At 46.6% G+C, this 20,279-nt stretch overlaps 1 protein-coding gene across 1 annotated transcript in view; it reads right to left on the bottom strand.

The window, feature by feature from the left end:
- Window positions 1–14,058, bottom strand: part of LOC135554301 (insulin-like growth factor 1 receptor) — a 103,723-nt gene extending 89,665 nt beyond the window's left edge. The window contains exons 1-3 of the mRNA XM_064986527.1: window positions 13,312–14,058; window positions 12,334–12,523; window positions 11,779–12,152 (exon numbers count right to left, since the gene is read on the bottom strand). Coding sequence (XP_064842599.1) covers window positions 11,779–12,152; window positions 12,334–12,523; window positions 13,312–13,405 — 658 coding nt within the window. The 5' untranslated portion in view covers window positions 13,406–14,058. The remainder of the gene's footprint in view (window positions 1–11,778; window positions 12,153–12,333; window positions 12,524–13,311) is intronic.
- Between the last annotated feature and the right edge of the window lie 6,221 nt (window positions 14,059–20,279).

Raw genomic sequence — 20,279 nt, 5'->3', positions numbered from 1 at the left:
TCGAAGTACATGCAAACAAAATAAAACTGTTTTACCTTGGGAACTGGCTGGCTGTGCAGCCGTGAGACTTGGGAACTGGCTGGCTGTGCAGCCGTGAGACTTGGGAACTGGCTGGCTGTGCAGCCGTGAGACTTGGGAACTGGCTGGCTGTGCAGCCGTGAGACTTGGGAACTGGCTGGCTGTGTAGCCGTGAGACTTGGGAACTGGCTGGCTGTGCAGCCGTGAGACTTGGGAACTGGCTGGCTGTGCAGCCGTGAGACTTGGGAACTGGCTTGCTGTGCAGCCGTGAGACTTGGGAACTGGCTTGCTGTGCAGCCGTGAGACTTGGGAACTGGCTGGCTGTGCAGCCGTGAGACTTGGGTGCTGCTTGCTGTGCAGCCGTGAGACTTGGGAACTGGCTGGCTGTGCAGCCGTGAGACTTGGGAACTGGCTGGCTGTGCAGCCGTGAGACTTGGGAACTGGCTGGCTGTGCAGCCGTGAGACTTGGGAACTGGCTTGCTGTGTAGCCGTGAGACTTGGGAACTGGCTGGCTGTGCAGCCGTGAGACTTGGGAACTGGCTGGCTGTGCAGCCGTGAGACTTGGGTGCTGCTTGCTGTGCAGCCGTGAGACTTGGGAACTGGCTGGCTGTGCAGCCGTGAGACTTGGGGACTGGCTGGCTGTGCAGCCGTGAGACTTGGGGACTGGCTGGCTGTGCAGCCGTGAGACTTGGGTGCTGCTTGCTGTGCAGCCGTGAGACTTGGGAACTGGCTGGCTGTGCAGCCGTGAGACTTGGGGACTGGCTGGCTGTGCAGCCGTGAGACTTGGGAACTGGCTGGCTGTGCAGCCGTGAGACTTGGGAACTGGCTGGCTGTGCAGCCGTGAGACTTGGGAACTGGCTGGCTGTGCAGCCGTGAGACTTGGGAACTGGCTGGCTGTGCAGCCGTGAGACTTGGGAACTGGCTGGCTGTGCAGCCGTGAGACTTGGGAACTGGCTGGCTGTGCAGCCGTGAGACTTGGGAACTGGCTGGCTGTGCAGCCGTGAGACTTGGGAACTGGCTGGCTGTGCAGCCGTGAGACTTGGGAACTGGCTGGCTGTGCAGCCGTGAGACTTGGGAACTGGCTGGCTATGCAGCCGTGAGACTTGGGAACTGGCTGGCTGTGCAGCCGTGAGACTTGGGAACTGGCTGGCTGTGCAGCCGTGAGACTTGGGAACTGGCTGGCTGTGCAGCCGTGAGACTTGGGAACTGGCTGGCTGTGCAGCCGTGAGACTTGGGAACTGGCTGGCTGTGCAGCCGTGAGACTTGGGAACTGGTTGGCTGTGCAGCCGTGAGACTTGGGAACTGGCTGGCTGTGCAGCCGTGAGACTTGGGAACTGGCTGGCTGTGCAGCCATGAGATTGGCAGGGGCCTGAGAGTCTTAGACAGGAGGGAGAACGGTATGTATTTATGGGTTCACAGCAGAGAGACTACTACGGTATGTATTTATGGGTTCACAGCAGAGAGACTACTACGGTATGTATTAATGGGTTCACAGCAGAAAGACTACTACGGTATGTATTAATGGGTTCACAGCAGAAAGACTACTACGGTATGTATTAATGGGTTCACAGCAGAAAGACTACTACGGTATGTATTAATGGGTTCACAGCAGAGAGACTACTACGGTATGTATTAATGGGTTCACAGCAGAAAGACTACTACGGTATGTATTAATGGGTTCACAGCAGAGAGACTACTACGGTATGTATTAATGGGTTCACAGCAGAAAGACTACTACGGTATGTATTAATGGGTTCACAGCAGAGAGACTACTACGGTATGTATTAATGGGTTCACAGCAGAAAGACTACTACGGTATGTATTAATGGGTTCACAGCAGAGAGACTACTACGGTATGTATTAATGGGTTCACAGCAGAAAGACTACTACGGTATGTATTAATGGGTTCACAGCAGAGAGACTACTACGGTATGTATTTATGGGTTCACAGCAGAGAGACTACTACGGTATGTATTAATGGGTTCACAGCAGAAAGACTACTACGGTATGTATTAATGGGTTCACAGCAGATAGACTACTACGGTATGTATTAATGGGTTCACAGCAGAGAGACTACTACGGTATGTATTAATGGGTTCACAGCAGAAAGACTACTACGGTATGTATTAATGGGTTCACAGCAGAAAGACTACTACGGTATGTATTAATGGGTTCACAGCAGAGAGACTACTACGGTATGTATTAATGGGTTCACAGCAGAAAGACTACTACGGTATGTATTAATGGGTTCACAGCAGAGAGACTACTACGGTATGTATTAATGGGTTCACAGCAGAAAGACTACTACGGTATGTATTAATGGGTTCACAGCAGAGAGACTACTACGGTATGTATTAATGGGTTCACAGCAGAAAGACTACTACGGTATGTATTAATGGGTTCACAGCAGAGAGACTACTACGGTATGTATTTATGGGTTCACAGCAGAGAGACTACTACGGTATGTATTAATGGGTTCACAGCAGAAAGACTACTCATTAATGGGTTCAGCAGAAAGACTACTACGGTATGTATTAATGGGTTCACAGCAGAGAGACTACTACGGTATGTATTAATGGGTTCACAGCAGAGAGACTACTACGGTATGTATTAATGGGTTCACAGCAGAAAGACTACTACGGTATGTATTAATGGGTTCACAGCAGAGAGACTACTACGGTATGTATTAATGGGTTCACAGCAGAGAGACTACTACGGTATGTATTAATGGGTTCACAGCAGAAAGACTACTACGGTATGTATTAATGGGTTCACAGCAGAAAGACTACTACGGTATGTATTAATGGGTTCACAGCAGAGAGACTACTACGGTATGTATTAATGGGTTCACAGCAGAAAGACTACTACGGTATGTATTAACGGGTTCACAGCAGAAAGACTACTACGGTATGTATTTATGGGTTCACAGCAGAAAGACTACTACGGTATGTATTAATGGGTTCACAGCAGAAAGACTACTACGGTATGTATTAATGGGTTCACAGCAGAAAGACTACTACGGTATGTATTAATGGGTTCACAGCAGAAAGACTACTACGGTATGTATTAATGGGTTCACAGCAGAGAGACTACTACGGTATGTATTAATGGGTTCACAGCAGAAAGACTACTACGGTATGTATTAATGGGTTCACAGCAGAAAGACTACTACGGTATGTATTAACGGGTTCACAGCAGAGAGACTACTACGGTATGTATTAACGGGTTCACAGCAGAGAGACTACTACGGTATGTATTAACGGGTTCACAGCAGAGAGACTACTACGGTATGTATTAACGGGTTCACAGCAGAAAGACTACTACGGTATGTATTTATGGGTTCACAGCAGAAAGACTACTACGGTATGTATTAATGGGTTCACAGCAGAAAGACTACTACGGTATGTATTAATGGGTTCACAGCAGAAAGACTACTACGGTATGTATTAATGGGTTCACAGCAGAGAGACTACTACGGTATGTATTAATGGGTTAACAGCAGAAAGACTACAGTCAAAGTGTGTTGTCAGTATATCCTTGTGTAGTAATGTTACATACATCATTTCATTTAGACAAAGCCTTTTCACTGTTAAAATAAGCATAAGATTTTTTTTTCTTTAAAAAAAAATGTATACTCTCACAAGTATGTGAATACTAACGTCCGTTTGGATATTTGAATACTGTACGAACCGTGCCCATCCCTAATCAGCCCCTTTATAGTCGGGTGAGCCTTGTCCACTTCCTAATTCACTGCTACAGCTGTCTGGCCTGCATTAGCTCCCCTCTCATGCTGCACACAAGTTAACACACTTAAATAACACAACACTGCATGTGGAAATGTTGAACTTTTCACGAAACAAAGTCCTTTATCTCCCTCACCCCCACCTCTTGTCTGGTTTCCACTAGATTCCACAGACACAAAGTCAGATTCCACAGCCACAAAGTCAGATTCCACAGCCACAAAGTCAGATTCCACAGCCACAAAGTCAGACGCCTTTACTTTCTTAAAGAGAAAGCGCACACATTTATATAAAAAAAAGAAGCTCCTTGAATTGAATTGATTGCTTTTTCTACGCTCCTGCTCTCCCTCTGTTTCCGATTTAACTAGATGTTTGCTCCCTGCAGTGGCACCGAGGTGTCAAGTGGATGGGATCACTTCATTAGTTACTGTGTCCACAGAGAGGAAGCTTTCCTCCTCACACCGACACTACAGACACGACAGCGAGTCTAGCAGGAGTGGGAACTAAGGACGGGATTCTTCAACTAAGTGTTTGTCATTTAACGAGAAACATCTTAGTTAGATGCAAAATTGGGAGACTAAGACCTGAGGCAGTGTTACTGGCTGTTGTTGCTACGGCGTCTCGAGAGGGGCAAACCGTAATATTGCCACTATCTGTTTTTTCAAGCCAAGCTCTTTTAAAGGAGTAGACAAGCAGACGCTGGTTTGGCGCAGTAGAACCTAGTCTGAGTGTATCTTTAGGCTCATGACAGGTTGCAGTTAGCCGGAGGACAGACACCCTGTCAGGCAGGCCGTGGTTTGTTTAGTGGATGCAGGGATGGAGTTGAGAGAGGTGACTAGTTTAAGTTGTTTTTCCTACCTTGTCAGGACATTGTTGTAAATTGTTAGGACATTGGCAGAACAGAGCGGGGGACTGTGATAGGGCGGCAGAACAGAGCGGGTGGCTGTGATAGGGCGGCAGAACAGAGCGGGTGGCTGTGATAGGGCGGCAGAACAGAGCGGGTGGCTGTGATAGGGCGGCAGAACAGAGCGGGTGGCTGTGATAGGGCGGCAGAACAGAGCGGGTGGCTGTGATAGGGGCGGCAGAACAGAGCGGGTGGCTGTGATAGGGCGGCAGAACAGAGCGGGTGGCTGTGATAGGGCGGCAGAACAGAGCGGGTGACTGTGATAGGGCGGCAGAACAGAGCGGGTGACTGTGATAGGGCGGCAGAACAGAGCGGGTGGCTGTGATAGGGCGGCAGAACAGAGCGGGTGGCTGTGATAGGGCGGCAGAACAGAGCGGGTGGCTGTGATAGGGCGGCAGAACAGAGCGGGTGGCTGTGATAGGGCGGCAGAACAGAGCGGGTGGCTGTGATAGGGCGGCAGAACAGAGCGGGTGGCTGTGATAGGGCGGCAGAACAGAGCGGGTGGCTGTGATAGGGCGGCAGAACAGAGCGGGTGGCTGTGATAGGGCGGCAGAACAGAGCGGGTGGCTGTGATAGGGCGGCAGAACAGAGCGGGTGGCTGTGATAGGGCGGCAGAACAGAGCGGGTGACTGTGATAGGGCGGCAGAACAGAGCGGGTGACTGTGATAGGGCGGCAGAACAGAGCGGGTGACTGTGATAGGGCGGCAGAACAGAGCGGGTGGCTGTGATAGGGCGGCAGAACAGAGCGGGTGGCTGTGATAGGGCGGCAGAACAGAGCGGGTGGCTGTGATAGGGCGGCAGAACAGAGCGGGTGGCTGTGATAGGGCGGCAGAACAGAGCGGGTGGCTGTGATAGGGCGGCAGAACAGAGCGGGTGGCTGTGATAGGGCGGCAGAACAGAGCGGGTGGCTGTGATAGGGCGGCAGAACAGAGCGGGTGACTGTGATAGGGCGGCAGAACAGAGCGGGTAACTGTGATAGGGCGGGTGACTGGAAGACAGAGTAACCAGTAGTTCTGTGAGAGAGAGAGAGAGAGAGAGAGACACACAAGGGGAGAAAGAGGCTTGTTTCCAATACAACATTGGTGCCTGTAATTGATTATGGTGATATCATGTACTTTATGCCTGTGGTGTCATAACATATGGGGGCTGAGATTCGTTACGAACTCCAAAGCTCTCACACATCACCTCCTACATGGGAGTGGCCTTCCTTACCTCCTCAGAGGTTAAATCATTGGTCACACATCACCTCCTACATGGGAGTGGCCTTCCTTACCTCCTCAGAGGTTAAATCATTGGTCACACATCACCTCCTACATGGGAGTGGCCTTCCTTACCTCCTCAGAGGTTAAATCATTGGTCACACATCACCTCCTACATGGGAGTGGCCTTCCTTACCTCCTCAGAGGTTAAATCATTGGTCACACATCACCTCCTACAAGGGAGTGGCCTTCCTTACCTCCTCAGAGGTTAAATCATTGGTCACACATCACCTCCTACATGGGAGTGGCCTTCCTTACCTCCTCAGAGGTTAAATCATTGGTCACACATCACCTCCTACATGGGAGTGGCCTTCCTTACCTCCTCAGAGGTTAAATCATTGGTCACACATCACCTCCTACATGGGAGTGGCCTTCCTTACCTCCTCAGAGGTTAAATCATTGGTCACACATCACCTCCTACATGGGAGTGGCCTTCCTTACCTCCTCAGAGGTTAAATCATTGGTCACACATCACCTCCTACATGGGAGTGGCCTTCCTTACCTCCTCAGAGGTTAAATCATTGGTCACACATCACCTCCTACATGGGAGTGGCCTTCCTTACCTCCTCAGAGGTTAAATCATTGGTCACACATCACCTCCTACATGGGAGTGGCCTTCCTTACCTCCTCAGAGGTTAAATCATTGGTCACACATCACCTCCTACATGGGAGTGGCCTTCCTTACCTCCTCAGAGGTTAAATCATTGGTCACACATCACCTCCTACATGGGAGTGGCCTTCCTTACCTCCTCAGAGGTTAAATCATTGGTCACACATCACCTCCTACATGGGAGTGGCCTTCCTTACCTCCTCAGAGGTTAAATCATTGGTCACACATCACCTCCTACATGGGAGTGGCCTTCCTTACCACCTCAGAGGTTAAATCATTTGTAGGCCATATTGAGACAGCTCCCATTTTACTAGTGTAACTAAACAACAATATAAAAACACAACATGTAAAGTGTTGGTCCCATGTGTCATGAGCTGAAATAAAAGATCACAGAAATGTTTCATACGTACAAAAGCTTATTTTGCTCAAATTTTGTGCGCACATTGGTTTTACATCCCTGTCAGTGAGCATTTCTCTTTTGCCAAGATAATCCATCCACCTGACAGGTGTGGCATTCAAGAAGCGGACTAAACGGCATGATCATTACACAGGTGTACCTTCTGCTAGGGACAATAAAAAGCCACTTTTAAAATGTGCAGTTTAGTCACACAACACCATGCCACAGATGTTTTGAGGGAGCGTTGCAATTGGCATGACTGCAGGAATGTCCATCGGAGCTGTTGCCAGAAAATGTCATGGTTGAGAAATTAACATACGACAGTACATCCAACTGGCCTCACAACCACAGACCATGTGACCACGCCAGCCCAGGACCTCCACATCGGGCCTCACAACCACACACCACGCCAGCCCAGGACCTTCTCATCTGGCCTCACAACCACAGACCATGTGACCACGCCAGCCCAGGACCTTCTCATCAAATTCACCTGAGACTAACCACCCGGACTTCTAATGAACCTCTGGGTAAGCACAACCGAAAAAAATGTCTGCACAAACTGTCAGAAACGTCTCAGGGAAGCTCATCTGCGTGCTCGTCGTCCTCACCAGGGTCTTAACCTGACTGCAGTTTAGCGTCGTATCTAGTGAGGCACCGATATTACATTTTTGGCCGATATCGAGATCTTCCTTGCCAAAGAAAAACGATACCCGATGTAAAAAAAATAAAAACTGTGGCCTTTAAAGCATTCTAGTACAGTTAAATAGTTAACACACAGCTGTCTAAGGCACTGCATCTCAGTGCAAGAGGCGTCACCTACAGTCCCTGGTTCGAATCCAGGCGTTATCACATCCGGCCGTGATTGGGAGTCCCATTGGGCGGCGCACAATTGGCCCAGCGTCGTCCAGGTTTGGCTGGGGTAGGCCGTCATTGTAAATACGAATTTGTTCTTAACGCACTTGCCTAGTTAAATAAAAGGACACAAAACACACACACAACACACACACACGCACCAAACAGTTATTTTGGTTGCATTTACGCATGTCCCCATTAGTAAAATAAATCACAACCCATTTCTTTCACTAACTTGCTGTGCTGTTTCGTTGTTCATTTGTTCAGTCGTTTCGTTCTCAACCAGGATTTCTATGGAACGCCGTTTGGGTCTTGGTGTGTCAAAAAAGATACACACCAAATAACACAACATCTGTTTCAGTAGCTATCATTGGCTATATAGCTCGGTGTCATCATCTAAAATAACCCTAATTTATAAGACAGTTCTTATTTGATTAATGGTGGTCGAACCCATCTATGTGAAGCTAGCCACAATAAGGATTAGCTGGATGTTGCAGTTAGGCTTCAAAATAAAAAGTATGGCATAATTCTACTATTTGGATTCATTCGCATCACTGTTAATGACATAGTTTTATTTTGAAGGCAAACCGCAAATTCCACTATTGTGCCGAATCCATATTGTGGTTAGCTTCACAACACATAACCCGGTCCGGTCGAGCCTCATTAGGCAAATGAAGCTAGCTGGCTGCTTATAACGTTAGCTTTGGGCAACAGGGCTAAGTCGCTGGCTAGCAATTCATTTTCATGAACTGAAGTTCAATTTCAATAGGCGAACAACAAGTGGCAACCTAGCTAATACTTACTCACAAGGATTCCTAAATCATTGCTAAGAATAATGAAAATGGCGGCAGTTTCAACTGGTCATTGTTTTCAGCCTGGTTGTATTGGTGCTAGCTAGGTACCAAGCTAAAGCGAGCTACCTCAGAAGTTGTGGTCGAACAAATGCTTTTTTGTACAGCTTTGACAGAGCTACGGGATCTTCTTTGACACGTAAAGACCCAAAAGGAGCTCCATAGTATGTATGTGGTGAAGCTAATAGCAGTGAAGCGATTACTGTGCAACTTCAGTAGGGCAACATCTGAAACATAATGCACTTGGTAGTGTGTACCGGTGCTCGACCAGTCAGCGAAAGCCAACATCACCCACAACAGAGAACGGGTGATTGTGACAATGGCTGAACATCAACTGCAATCGTTTCTGTAATCAGCACTCTGATTTTCTCCATTAGCACACTGCTGTCAGCAACAGGTTGGGTCTCACAGTGCCTCTCTCATCACTGCCCCTGTACGGTCACTGTAGCTCAGTTCCATCTCATCACCTTCTCATTTAACGTCTCAGTCCGCATCTCATCACTGCCCCTGTACGGTCCCTGTAGCTCAGTCCGCACCTCATCACCTTCTCATTTAACGTCTCAGTCCGCATCTCATCACTGCCCCTGTACGGTCCCTGTAGCTCAGTCCGCACCTCATCACCTTCTCATTTAACGTCTCAGTCCGCATCTCATCACCTTCTCATTTAACATCTCATCACCTTCTCATTTAACATTTCAGAGTCCGCATCTCATCACCTTCTCATTTAACATCTCATCACCTTCTCATTTAACATTTCAGAGTCCGCATCTCATCACCTTCTCATTTAACATCTCATCACCTTCTCATTTAACATTTCAGAGTCCGCATCTCATCACCTTCTCATTTAACGTCTCAGTCCGCACCTCATCACCTTCTCATTTAACGTCTCAGTCCGCACCTCATCACTGCCCCTGTACGGTCCCTGTAGCTCAGTCCGCATCTCATCACCTTCTCATTTAACGTCTCAGTCCGCACCTCATCACTGCCCCTGTACGGTCCCTGTAGCTCAGTCCGCATCTCATCACCTTCTCATTTAACGTCTCAGTCCGCACCTCATCACCTTCTCATTTAACGTCTCAGTCCGCACCTCATCACTGCCCCTGTACGGTCCCTGTAGCTCAGTCCGCATCTCATCACCTTCTCATTTAACGTCTCAGTCCGCACCTCATCACTGCCCCTGTACGGTCCCTGTAGCTCAGTCCGCACCTCATCACCTTCTCATTTAACGTCTCAGTCCGCACCTCATCACTGCCCCTGTACGGTCACTGTAGCTCAGTCCGCATCTCATCACCTTCTCATTTAACATCTCAGTCCGCACCTCATCACCTTCTCATTGAACGTCTCAGTCCGCATCTCATCACCTTCTCATTTAACGTCTCAGTCCGCACCTCATCACCTTCTCATTTAACGTCTCAGTCCGCACCTCATCACTGCCCCTGTACGGTCCCTGTAGCTCAGTCCGCATCTCATCACCTTCTCATTTAACGTCTCAGTCCGCACCTCATCACTGCCCCTGTACGGTCCCTGTAGCTCAGTCCGCATCTCATCACCTTCTCATTTAACGTCTCAGTCCGCACCTCATCACCTTCTCATTTAACGTCTCAGTCCGCACCTCATCACTGCCCCTGTACGGTCCCTGTAGCTCAGTCCGCATCTCATCACCTTCTCATTTAACGTCTCAGTCCGCACCTCATCACTGCCCCTGTACGGTCCCTGTAGCTCAGTCCGCACCTCATCACCTTCTCATTTAACGTCTCAGTCCGCACCTCATCACTGCCCCTGTACGGTCACTGTAGCTCAGTCCGCATCTCATCACCTTCTCATTTAACATCTCAGTCCGCACCTCATCACCTTCTCATTTAACGTCTCAGTCCGCACCTCATCACTGCCCCTGTACGGTCACTGTAGCTCAGTCCGCATCTCATCACCTTCTCATTTAACATCTCAGTCCGCACCTCATCACCTTCTCATTGAACGTCTCAGTCCACATCTCATCACCTTCTCATTGAACGTCTCAGTCCGCACCTCATCACCTTCTCATTGAACGTCTCAGTCCACATCTCATCACCTTCTCATTGAACGTCTCAGTCCACATCTCATCACCTTCTCATTTAACGTCTCAGTCCACATCTCATCACCTTCTCATTGAACGTCTCAGTCCACATCTCATCACCTTCTCATTTAACGTCTCAGTCCGCACCTCATCACCTTCTCATTGAACGTCTCAGTCCACATCTCATCACCTTCTCATTGAACGTCTCAGAGTATTTTCAAAACGGGCTTAGCTGCTGTCATTCCCAGTCTCACTCTGCCATTTTAGATGATGGCGTTCGGAGAGGAGGGCATTATATCAAATAATTTAAAAGATGCAAATGTCCTCCGATTAACATCACAGCATTGTTGCATTTTATTTCTGAAACGTAACGTTTATTTAACCAGGCAAGTCAGTTAAGAACAAATTGTCATTTACACTGACGGCCTAGGCATTAGGATGTTTATTTCCTCCTTTATGACGATCGGGGCTTGATAGTTGTTAAACTGCACTGTGAATTACATTTTGTTAAAATTAAACCTCGTTTTTTATTTATGGATTTTTTCCCCCCGTAATTTTAAAGATCCCAATGTTTTATTAACGTTGACAGCCCATTTCTGCCAGGGCCCATTTCTGCCAGGGCCCATTTCTGCCAGGGCCCATTTCTGCCAGGGCCCATTTCTGTCACTTCATTGAGCTGGCAAGCTTCAGTCTGCTCAGCACCCACCATAGAAGCAGGAACAGTCAGTTCCCTCTCCTGTCTGACTGGTGTACTGTCATTGGGCGATAGTGTTCAGGTTTGCTCTACCACGCCAAGCCAAGATATGTTTACAGCCATGTAAAGTGCGCCCTCTTCAGGACAAATATAAATTATTGAGCCTTTTCTCAGAAATCTTATAATCGGTCCTTATAAATCGGACGATAATATCAGCTTTATATAAACATACACATGGCAAGTTCCTCTCAAAAACTTTCCACTTAGCATGTTGAAATAAACAAGCAACAAGCCGTTTCACTTGAGAAAATATCGAGCTCATTGTGAACCAAACCATCAGCTAGCCACACTCATTCAAACAGCGGACGAGGATGGATTGAAACCCTGAGACTGTTCCTACCTTTCTGGCAGTGGTTAGAGGTCCAGCAGCGACAGTTGAAGTTGTCATTGAAGTTGGTCTTGATGCATCGACGGCTGTCCTCCATGATGCCTGGACACACGTCCCCACACTCCTTACTCTGTTTATTCCCCGCTATGAAGTTATTAAACTCAGCATCCATGATAAGAGACCAGTCAATAGAGTCCAGATAGCAGAGCTCAGGGTTCTTCTCGATCCGGATGGCTCCTCTAGTGATGTTCTGGAGGCTGTAGAGGCCGATGTCCTTCAGAGAAGTCATCTCAAAGATCACCAGGGCGTAATTATAAAAGAGATTTCGCCCTCGGATCACCGTGAGGTTAGGGAACAGGGTGGACAGGGAGTCCAGGCCTGAGACTCTGAATAAAAATTAAATCAAAACTTAGTTTAAAGTGATTTTTTTTGTAAAAGCAGCAACACACTTCTACATGAAAACAACATAAAAGAGATCAAAGAAAAACAAGCAGGAATAATCAAAAAGATGAATAAAATAATAGTGAAATCATTGAGAGGTGGAAGCTGTGTATCTGACCCGCTAACCTGAACAGCAGCAAGTAGTCAGTGATCATGGTGAGTTTGGGGAAGGAGAGCGAGCGGAACACTTCCTGGTTGAGGTTGTAGTTCTTGTCTCCTATTAGGAGGATCTGGAGGTAACCCTCGACGATCGTACAGTTCTCCAGGCGACGGAACTCACTGATATCGTTACCAATGTCAATGCTGGGACCACAAACTGGTGAGAGAGAGAAACAATGGAAGAGACTTAAATGTACTTTTCAATTTCATCTAAAGCCCAATAAAAGCATTGTAGAGAGCTAGAGAAACAGACTTAGCCTAACATAATGGTTGCTTTCATGCTATGGGACGAGGGTTTGAAATCATATCACTACTCTAATAATATCATACATTTATCAGTTTTCCAGATATTGGAAATACATGTTTTTTTACATAAGAGAAGGATACTTAAGTCAACAAATGTAAGGAGTGTGTTTGGTCGGGATGGAAGTATAATGCGAACGTCTAGAAACCCAGAGGTTGGTGGTTCGAATCTCATCACAGACAACTTTACAACTCCTTACTATGTGTTTACTACTTACTATGTTAGTTAACCCTTCCCCTAACCTGACTCATAACCAACGTTAGCCACATAGCTAACGCTAGCCACAACTAATTGGAATTCGTAACTTAAGACATTTAAGAAAATGGATAACATATTGTACTTTTTGCAAATGTGTAACATCATACGAATTTCGTTACTTCCACAAATGAATACGAAACGTAACACATTATACTAAACAGAAACTCGGTTTTCCAGAATAATAGGACATGTGGAGAGAGCAGGTTGTCCCTGTAGGTACATTACATTCAGCTAACAATGGTTGTCTAAAGGTAGAACAAGACCAACTATTGGGAGCAAAGAGGAGCATTAAGACAACGTAGCAAATATATATATACACAGTATTGCATTTATCAATTAAGTTAGCTAGTCGTTCCCTGGAAAAAGGTGATAAAACCACTTACTTTCTCCATGTGCGGGCCGAGGGCAGGTCGCGGAGACACACAGCAGCAGACCACAGAACAAGGTCAACGGATCCGTTTCTGTGCCAGACTTCATTCCGGTAAAAGAAACTTCCTCCCAGCGTCAGAAACAAACAACGGGAATGACCCCAATTAATTAATGCTCCCAATATGGTCGCTTCTCAGGCCACACAAATAAAGGCCAAGAACGTGGACCAAAATGAACACGTCCCTGACTTGTATTCCTAAATGTTGACTTCTCGGTACCGTCGGTGTTAGTACCGTCAGTATCGGTACCGTCGGCAGCCAGCCGATGCGATCTCCCGGACTAACAGACGTCGTCTTCTCCTGTGTTGAGGAATGTCTGGGGTCCACTGCGGGGTGGGTTGAATCCAGCAGGAAAACAAGGCTGTCTGGTCTCTGTATCATGTAATTACCCGTCGACGTCGGGTTGATACAGACAACCTCCCAGGGATGTATGAAATGTTACAGAGAAACAGCCATGTCGAGCAGTTGACAATCCGCATCTTCCGACTCCATTTCTTCAAAACCAAAATGCCACTTTGTTCGCTTGAATGCGCTCTTCACCAGGCGGGGAGAAAGTCCTCCAACGTGGACGGGAGAGCAGGCTTGGTTTGGTGGCGGTATACTTTAGTTAACACATGAATGGGAAAAAGAGCCCTCCCGGAGTGAGACACATGATGTTTGATCCAAAATATCCGTCAGGACGAAAAAGGATTCAACAACTGCAGCCCCGGTGTCTCCCTCCTCCGTCTTCACCCGCCGCTCATTCAGACACACTAACAACTGAATCCATTTTCAGCACGCAGAAACGGGATTATTTCAATATCGTCAGATTCAGACCCTTGTAGTATCCATTGGAGCCCGTTTTCTTGTCTCTTACAACGTCAGTCAGCGGCTCCGGTTGTGGGATCACGGCTCAGTGGGATGGATTCAGCGCTGTAAACAAGGCTGGATGTTTCTTTCAGCCACACACCGTAGACTGCTACGTCCTACTAGGCTGGAAGGAAAACCTGGACACAATCCAGGAGTGGCTTTGTTTTTCCTCTCACAGATGCTCACCAGCTTGGAGTCCTAAAAAACGGAAATGAGTTACCTCTGGACTGTTCAGTCATTGCTATGGAGAAAGTACATTGGGAAACAGGGTTTTGGGATAAACGTCAAAAAGAAGGTCTGAGGTTAACACAGGTTTAGGAGATATTATACTTCTTTTTCTACGAGATAATATCATACCACTTTATATAATGTTTACATACCCTACATTACTCATCTCATATGTATATACTGTATTCTATACCATCTTGCCTATGCCGTTCGGCCATCGCTCATCCATTTATTTATATGTACATATTCTTCAATCATTCCTTTACACTTGTGTGTATAAGGTAGCATTGTGAAATTGTTAGGTTAGATTACTCGTTGGTTATTACTGCATGGTCGGAACTAGAAGCACAATTATTTCGCTACACTCGCATTAACATCTGCTAACCATGTGTATGTGACCAATAAAAGTAGATTAGATTTGATTTGTATGACCTTTATGAATTGAGAAGACTTTATGTGCTTTATTTTATTACATAAAATGCTTAAAAATGAACAAAAAGTGAATTCTCATTAAACAAGATTCTCATTGAACAAAACATATAAGATCTCCTAAGCCTGTGCTTAGCTTACCACAGATCTTGTTTTCAGCTTTTATCCAAAATCCCTACAAAAACGAACCCTGGTGGAGTTAGTGCCTGTTTCTCTCTGGGCTCAGCACCATACATTATGATACAAAACGAACCCTGGTGGAGTTAGTGCCTGTTTCTCTCTGGGCTCAGCACCATACATTATGATACAAAACGAACCCTGGTGGAGTTAGTGCCTGTTTCTCTCTGGGCTCAGCACCATACATTATGATACAAAACGAACCCTGGTGGAGTTAGTGCCTGTTTCTCTCTGGGCTCAGCACCATACATTATGATACAAAACGAACCCTGGTGGAGTTAGTGCCTGTTTCTCTCTGGGCTCAGCACCATACATTATGATTAAAACGAACCCTGGTGGAGTTAGTGCCTGTTTCTCTCTGGGCTCAGCACCATACATTATGATTAAAACAAACCCTGGTGGAGTTAGTGCCTGTTTCTCTCTGGGCTCAGCACCATACATTATGATACAAAACTAACCCTGGTGGAGTTAGTGCCTGTTTCTCTCTGGGCTCAGCACCATACATTATGATTAAAACTAACCCTGGTGGAGTTAGTGTCTGTTTCTCTCTGGGCTCAGCACCATACATTATGATACAAAACGAACCCTGGTGGAGTTAGTGCCTGTTTCTCTCTGGGCTCAGCACCATACATTATGATACAAAACGAACCCTGGTGGAGTTAGTGCCTGTTTCTCTCTGGGCTCATCACCATACATTATGATACAAAACGAACCCTGGTGGAGTTAGTGCCTGTTTCTCTCTGGGCTCAGCACCATACATTATGATACAAAACAAACCCTGGTGGAGTTAGTGCCTGTTTCTCTCTGGGCTCAGCACCATACATTATGATTAGTGCCTGTTTCTCTCTGGGCTCAAAACATTATGATTAACCCTGGTGGAGTTAGTGCCTGTTTCTCTCTGGGCTCAGCACCATACATTATGATTAAAACCCTAACCCTGGTGGAGTTTAGTGCCTGTTTCTCTCTGGGCTCAGCACCATACATTATGATTAAAACGAACCCTGGTGGAGTTAGTGCCTGTTTCTCTCTGGGCTCAGCACCATACATTATGATTAAAACTAACCCTGGTGGAGTTAGTGCCTGTTTCTCTCTGGGCTCAGCACCATACATTATGATTAAAACGAACCCTGGTGGAGTTAGTGCCTGTTTATCTCTGGGCTCAGCACCATACATTATGATTAAAACTAACCCTGGTGGAGTTAGTGCCTGTTTCTCTCTGGGCTCAGCACCATACATTATGATACAAAACTAACCCTGGTGGAGTTAGTGCCTGTTTCTCTCTGGGCTCAGCACCATACATTATGATACAAAACGAACCCTGGTGGAGTTAGTGCCTGTTTCTCTCTGGGCTCAGCACCATACATTATGATTAAAACGAACCCTGGTGGAGTTAGTGCCTGTTTCTCTCTGGGCTCAGCACCATACATTATGATTAAAACGAACCCTGGTGGAGTTAGTGCCTGTTTCTCTCTGGGCTCAGCACCATACATTATGATTAAAACTAACCCTGGTGGAGTTAGTGTCTGTTTCTCTCTGGGCTCAGCACCATACATTATGATTAAAACGAACCCTGGTGGAGTTAGTGCCTGTTTATCTCTGGGCTCAGCACCATACATTATGATTAAAACTAACCCTGGTGGAGTTAGTGCCTGTTTCTCTCTGGGCTCAGCACCATACATTATGATACAAAACTAACCCTGGTGGAGTTAGTGCCTGTTTCTCTCTGGGCTCAGCACCATACATTATGATACAAAACAAACCCTGGTGGAGTTAGTGCCTGTTTCTCTCTGGGCTCAGCACCATACATTATGATTAAAACGAACCCTGGTGGAGTTAGTGCCTGTTTCTCTCTGGGCTCAGCACCATACATTATGATTAAAACGAACCCTGGTGGAGTTAGTGCCTGTTTCTCTCTGGGCTCAGCACCATACATTATGATACAAAACTAACCCTGGTGGAGTTAGTGTCTGTTTCTCTCTGGGCTCAGCACCATACATTATGATTAAAACGAACCCTGGTGGAGTTAGTGCCTGTTTCTCTCTGGGCTCAGCACCATACATTATGATTAAAACTAACCCTGGTGGAGTTAGTGTCTGTTTCTCTCTGGGCTCAGCACCATACATTATGATTTAAACGAACCCTGGTGGAGTTAGTGCCTGTTTATCTCTGGGCTCAGCACCATACATTATGATTAAAACTAACCCTGGTGGAGTTAGTGCCTGTTTCTCTCTGGGCTCAGCACCATACATTATGATTAAAACGAACCCTGGTGGAGTTAGTGCCTGTTTCTCTCTGGGCTCAGCACCATACATTATGATTAAAACTAACCCTGGTGGAGTTAGTGCCTGTTTCTCTCTGGGCTCAGGGCTCAGTTAGTGCACCAGCACCATACATTATGATTAAAACTAACCCTGGTGGAACCCTGGGCTCAGCACCATACATTATGATTAAAACGAACCCTGGAGTTAGTTAGTTTCCTGTTTATCTCCCTGGTGGAGTTAGTGCCTGTTTATCTCTGGGCACCATACATTATGATTAAAACTAACCCTGGTGGAGTTAGTGCCTGTTTCTCTCTGGGCTCAGCACCATACATTATGATACAAAACTAACCCTGGTGGAGTTAGTGCCTGGTGGAGTTAGTGCCTGTTTCTCTCTGGGCTCAGCACCATACATTATGATACAAAACGAACCCTGGTGGAGTTAGTGCCTGTTTCTCTCTGGGCTCAGCACCATACATTATGATTAAAACGAACCCTGGTGGAGTTAGTGCCTGTTTCTCTCTGGGCTCAGCACCATACATTATGATACAAAACTAACCCTGGTGGAGTTAGTGTCTGTTTCTCTCTGGGCTCAGCACCATACATTATGATTAAAACGAACCCTGGTGGAGTTAGTGCCTGTTTCTCTCTGGGCTCAGCACCATACATTATGATTAAAACTAACCCTGGTGGAGTTAGTGTCTGTTTCTCTCTGGGCTCAGCACCATACATTATGATTTAAACGAACCCTGGTGGAGTTAGTGCCTGTTTATCTCTGGGCTCAGCACCATACATTATGATTAAAACTAACCCTGGTGGAGTTAGTGCCTGTTTCTCTCTGGGCTCAGCACCATACATTATGATTAAAACGAACCCTGGTGGAGTTAGTGCCTGTTTCTCTCTGGGCTCAGCACCATACATTATGATTAAAACGAACCCTGGTGGAGTTAGTGCCTGTTTCTCTCTGGGCTCAGCACCATACATTATGATTAAAACGAACCCTGGTGGAGTTAGTGCCTGTTTCTCTCTGGGCTCAGCACCATACATTATGATTAAAACTAACCCTGGTGGAGTTAGTGCCTGTTTCTCTCTGGGCTCAGCACCATACATTATGATTAAAACGAACCCTGGTGGAGTTAGTGCCTGTTTCTCTCTGGGCTCAGCACCATACATTATGATTAAAACGAACCCTGGTGGAGTTAGTGCCTGTTTATCTCTGGGCTCAGCTCCATACTTTATGATTAAAACTAACCCTGGTGGAGTTAGTGCCTGTTTCTCTCTGGGCTCAGCACCATACATTATGATACAAAACGAACCCTGGTGGAGTTAGTGCCTGTTTCTCTCTGGGCTCAGCACCATACATTATGATTAAAACTAACCCTGGTGGAGTTAGTGCCTGTTTCTCTCTGGGCTCAGCACCATACATTATGATACAAAACGAACCCTGGTGGAGTTAGTGCCTGTTTCTCTCTGGGCTCAGCACCATACATTATGATTAAAACGAACCCTGGTGGAGTTAGTGCCTGTTTCTCTCTGGGCTCAGCACCATACATTATGATTAAAACTAACCCTGGTGGAGTTAGTGCCTGTTTCTCTCTGGGCTCAGCACCATACATTATGATACAAAACTAACCCTGGTGGAGTTAGTGCCTGTTTCTCTCTGGGCTCAGCACCATACATTATGATACAAAACGAACCCTGGTGGAGTTAGTGCCTGTTTCTCTCTGGGCTCAGCACCATACATTATGATTAAAACGAACCCTGGTGGAGTTAGTGCCTGTTTCTCTCTGGGCTCAGCACCATACATTATGATACAAAACTAACCCTGGTGGAGTTAGTGTCTGTTTCTCTCTGGGCTCAGCACCATACATTATGATTAAAACGAACCCTGGTGGAGTTAGTGCCTGTTTCTCTCTGGGCTCAGCACCATACATTATGATTTAAACGAACCCTGGTGGAGTTAGTGCCTGTTTATCTCTGGGCTCAGCACCATACATTATGATTAAAACTAACCCTGGTGGAGTTAGTGCCTGTTTCTCTCTGGGCTCAGCACCATACATTATGATTAAAACGAACCCTGGTGGAGTTAGTGCCTGTTTCTCTCTGGGCTCAGCACCATACATTATGATTAAAACGAACCCTGGTGGAGTTAGTGCCTGTTTCTCTCTGGGCTCAGCACCATACATTATGATTAAAACGAACCCTGGTGGAGTTAGTGCCTGTTTCTCTCTGGGCTCAGCACCATACATTATGATTAAAACTAACCCTGGTGGAGTTAGTGCCTGTTTCTCTCTGGGCTCAGCACCATACATTATGATTAAAACGAACCCTGGTGGAGTTAGTGCCTGTTTCTCTCTGGGCTCAGCACCATACATTATGATTAAAACGAACCCTGGTGGAGTTAGTGCCTGTTTATCTCTGGGCTCAGCTCCATACTTTATGATTAAAACTAACCCTGGTGGAGTTAGTGCCTGTTTCTCTCTGGGCTCAGCACCATACATTATGATACAAAACGAACCCTGGTGGAGTTAGTGCCTGTTTCTCTCTGGGCTCAGCACCATACATTATGATTAAAACTAACCCTGGTGGAGTTAGTGCCTGTTTCTCTCTGGGCTCAGCACCATACATTATGATACAAAACGAACCCTGGTGGAGTTAGTGCCTGTTTCTCTCTGGGCTCAGCACCATACATTATGATTAAAACGAACCCTGGTGGAGTTAGTGCCTGTTTCTCTCTGGGCTCAGCACCATACATTATGATTGAAACGAACCCTGGTGGAGTTAGTGCCTGTTTCTCTCTGGGCTCAGCACCATACATTATGATTAAAACGAACCCTGGTGGAGTTAGTGTCTGTTTCTCTCTGGGCTCAGCACCATACATTATGATTAAAACGAACCCTGGTGGAGTTAGTGTCTGTTTCTCTCTGGGCTCAGCACCATACATTATGATTAAAACTAACCCTGGTGGAGTTAGTGTCTGTT

Source organism: Oncorhynchus masou, chromosome 2, assembly GCF_036934945.1.
Source record: "Oncorhynchus masou masou isolate Uvic2021 chromosome 2, UVic_Omas_1.1, whole genome shotgun sequence".
NCBI classification, from domain to species: Eukaryota; Metazoa; Chordata; class Actinopteri; order Salmoniformes; family Salmonidae; genus Oncorhynchus; species Oncorhynchus masou.
This window is presented reverse-complemented; position numbering and strand designations above follow the sequence as displayed.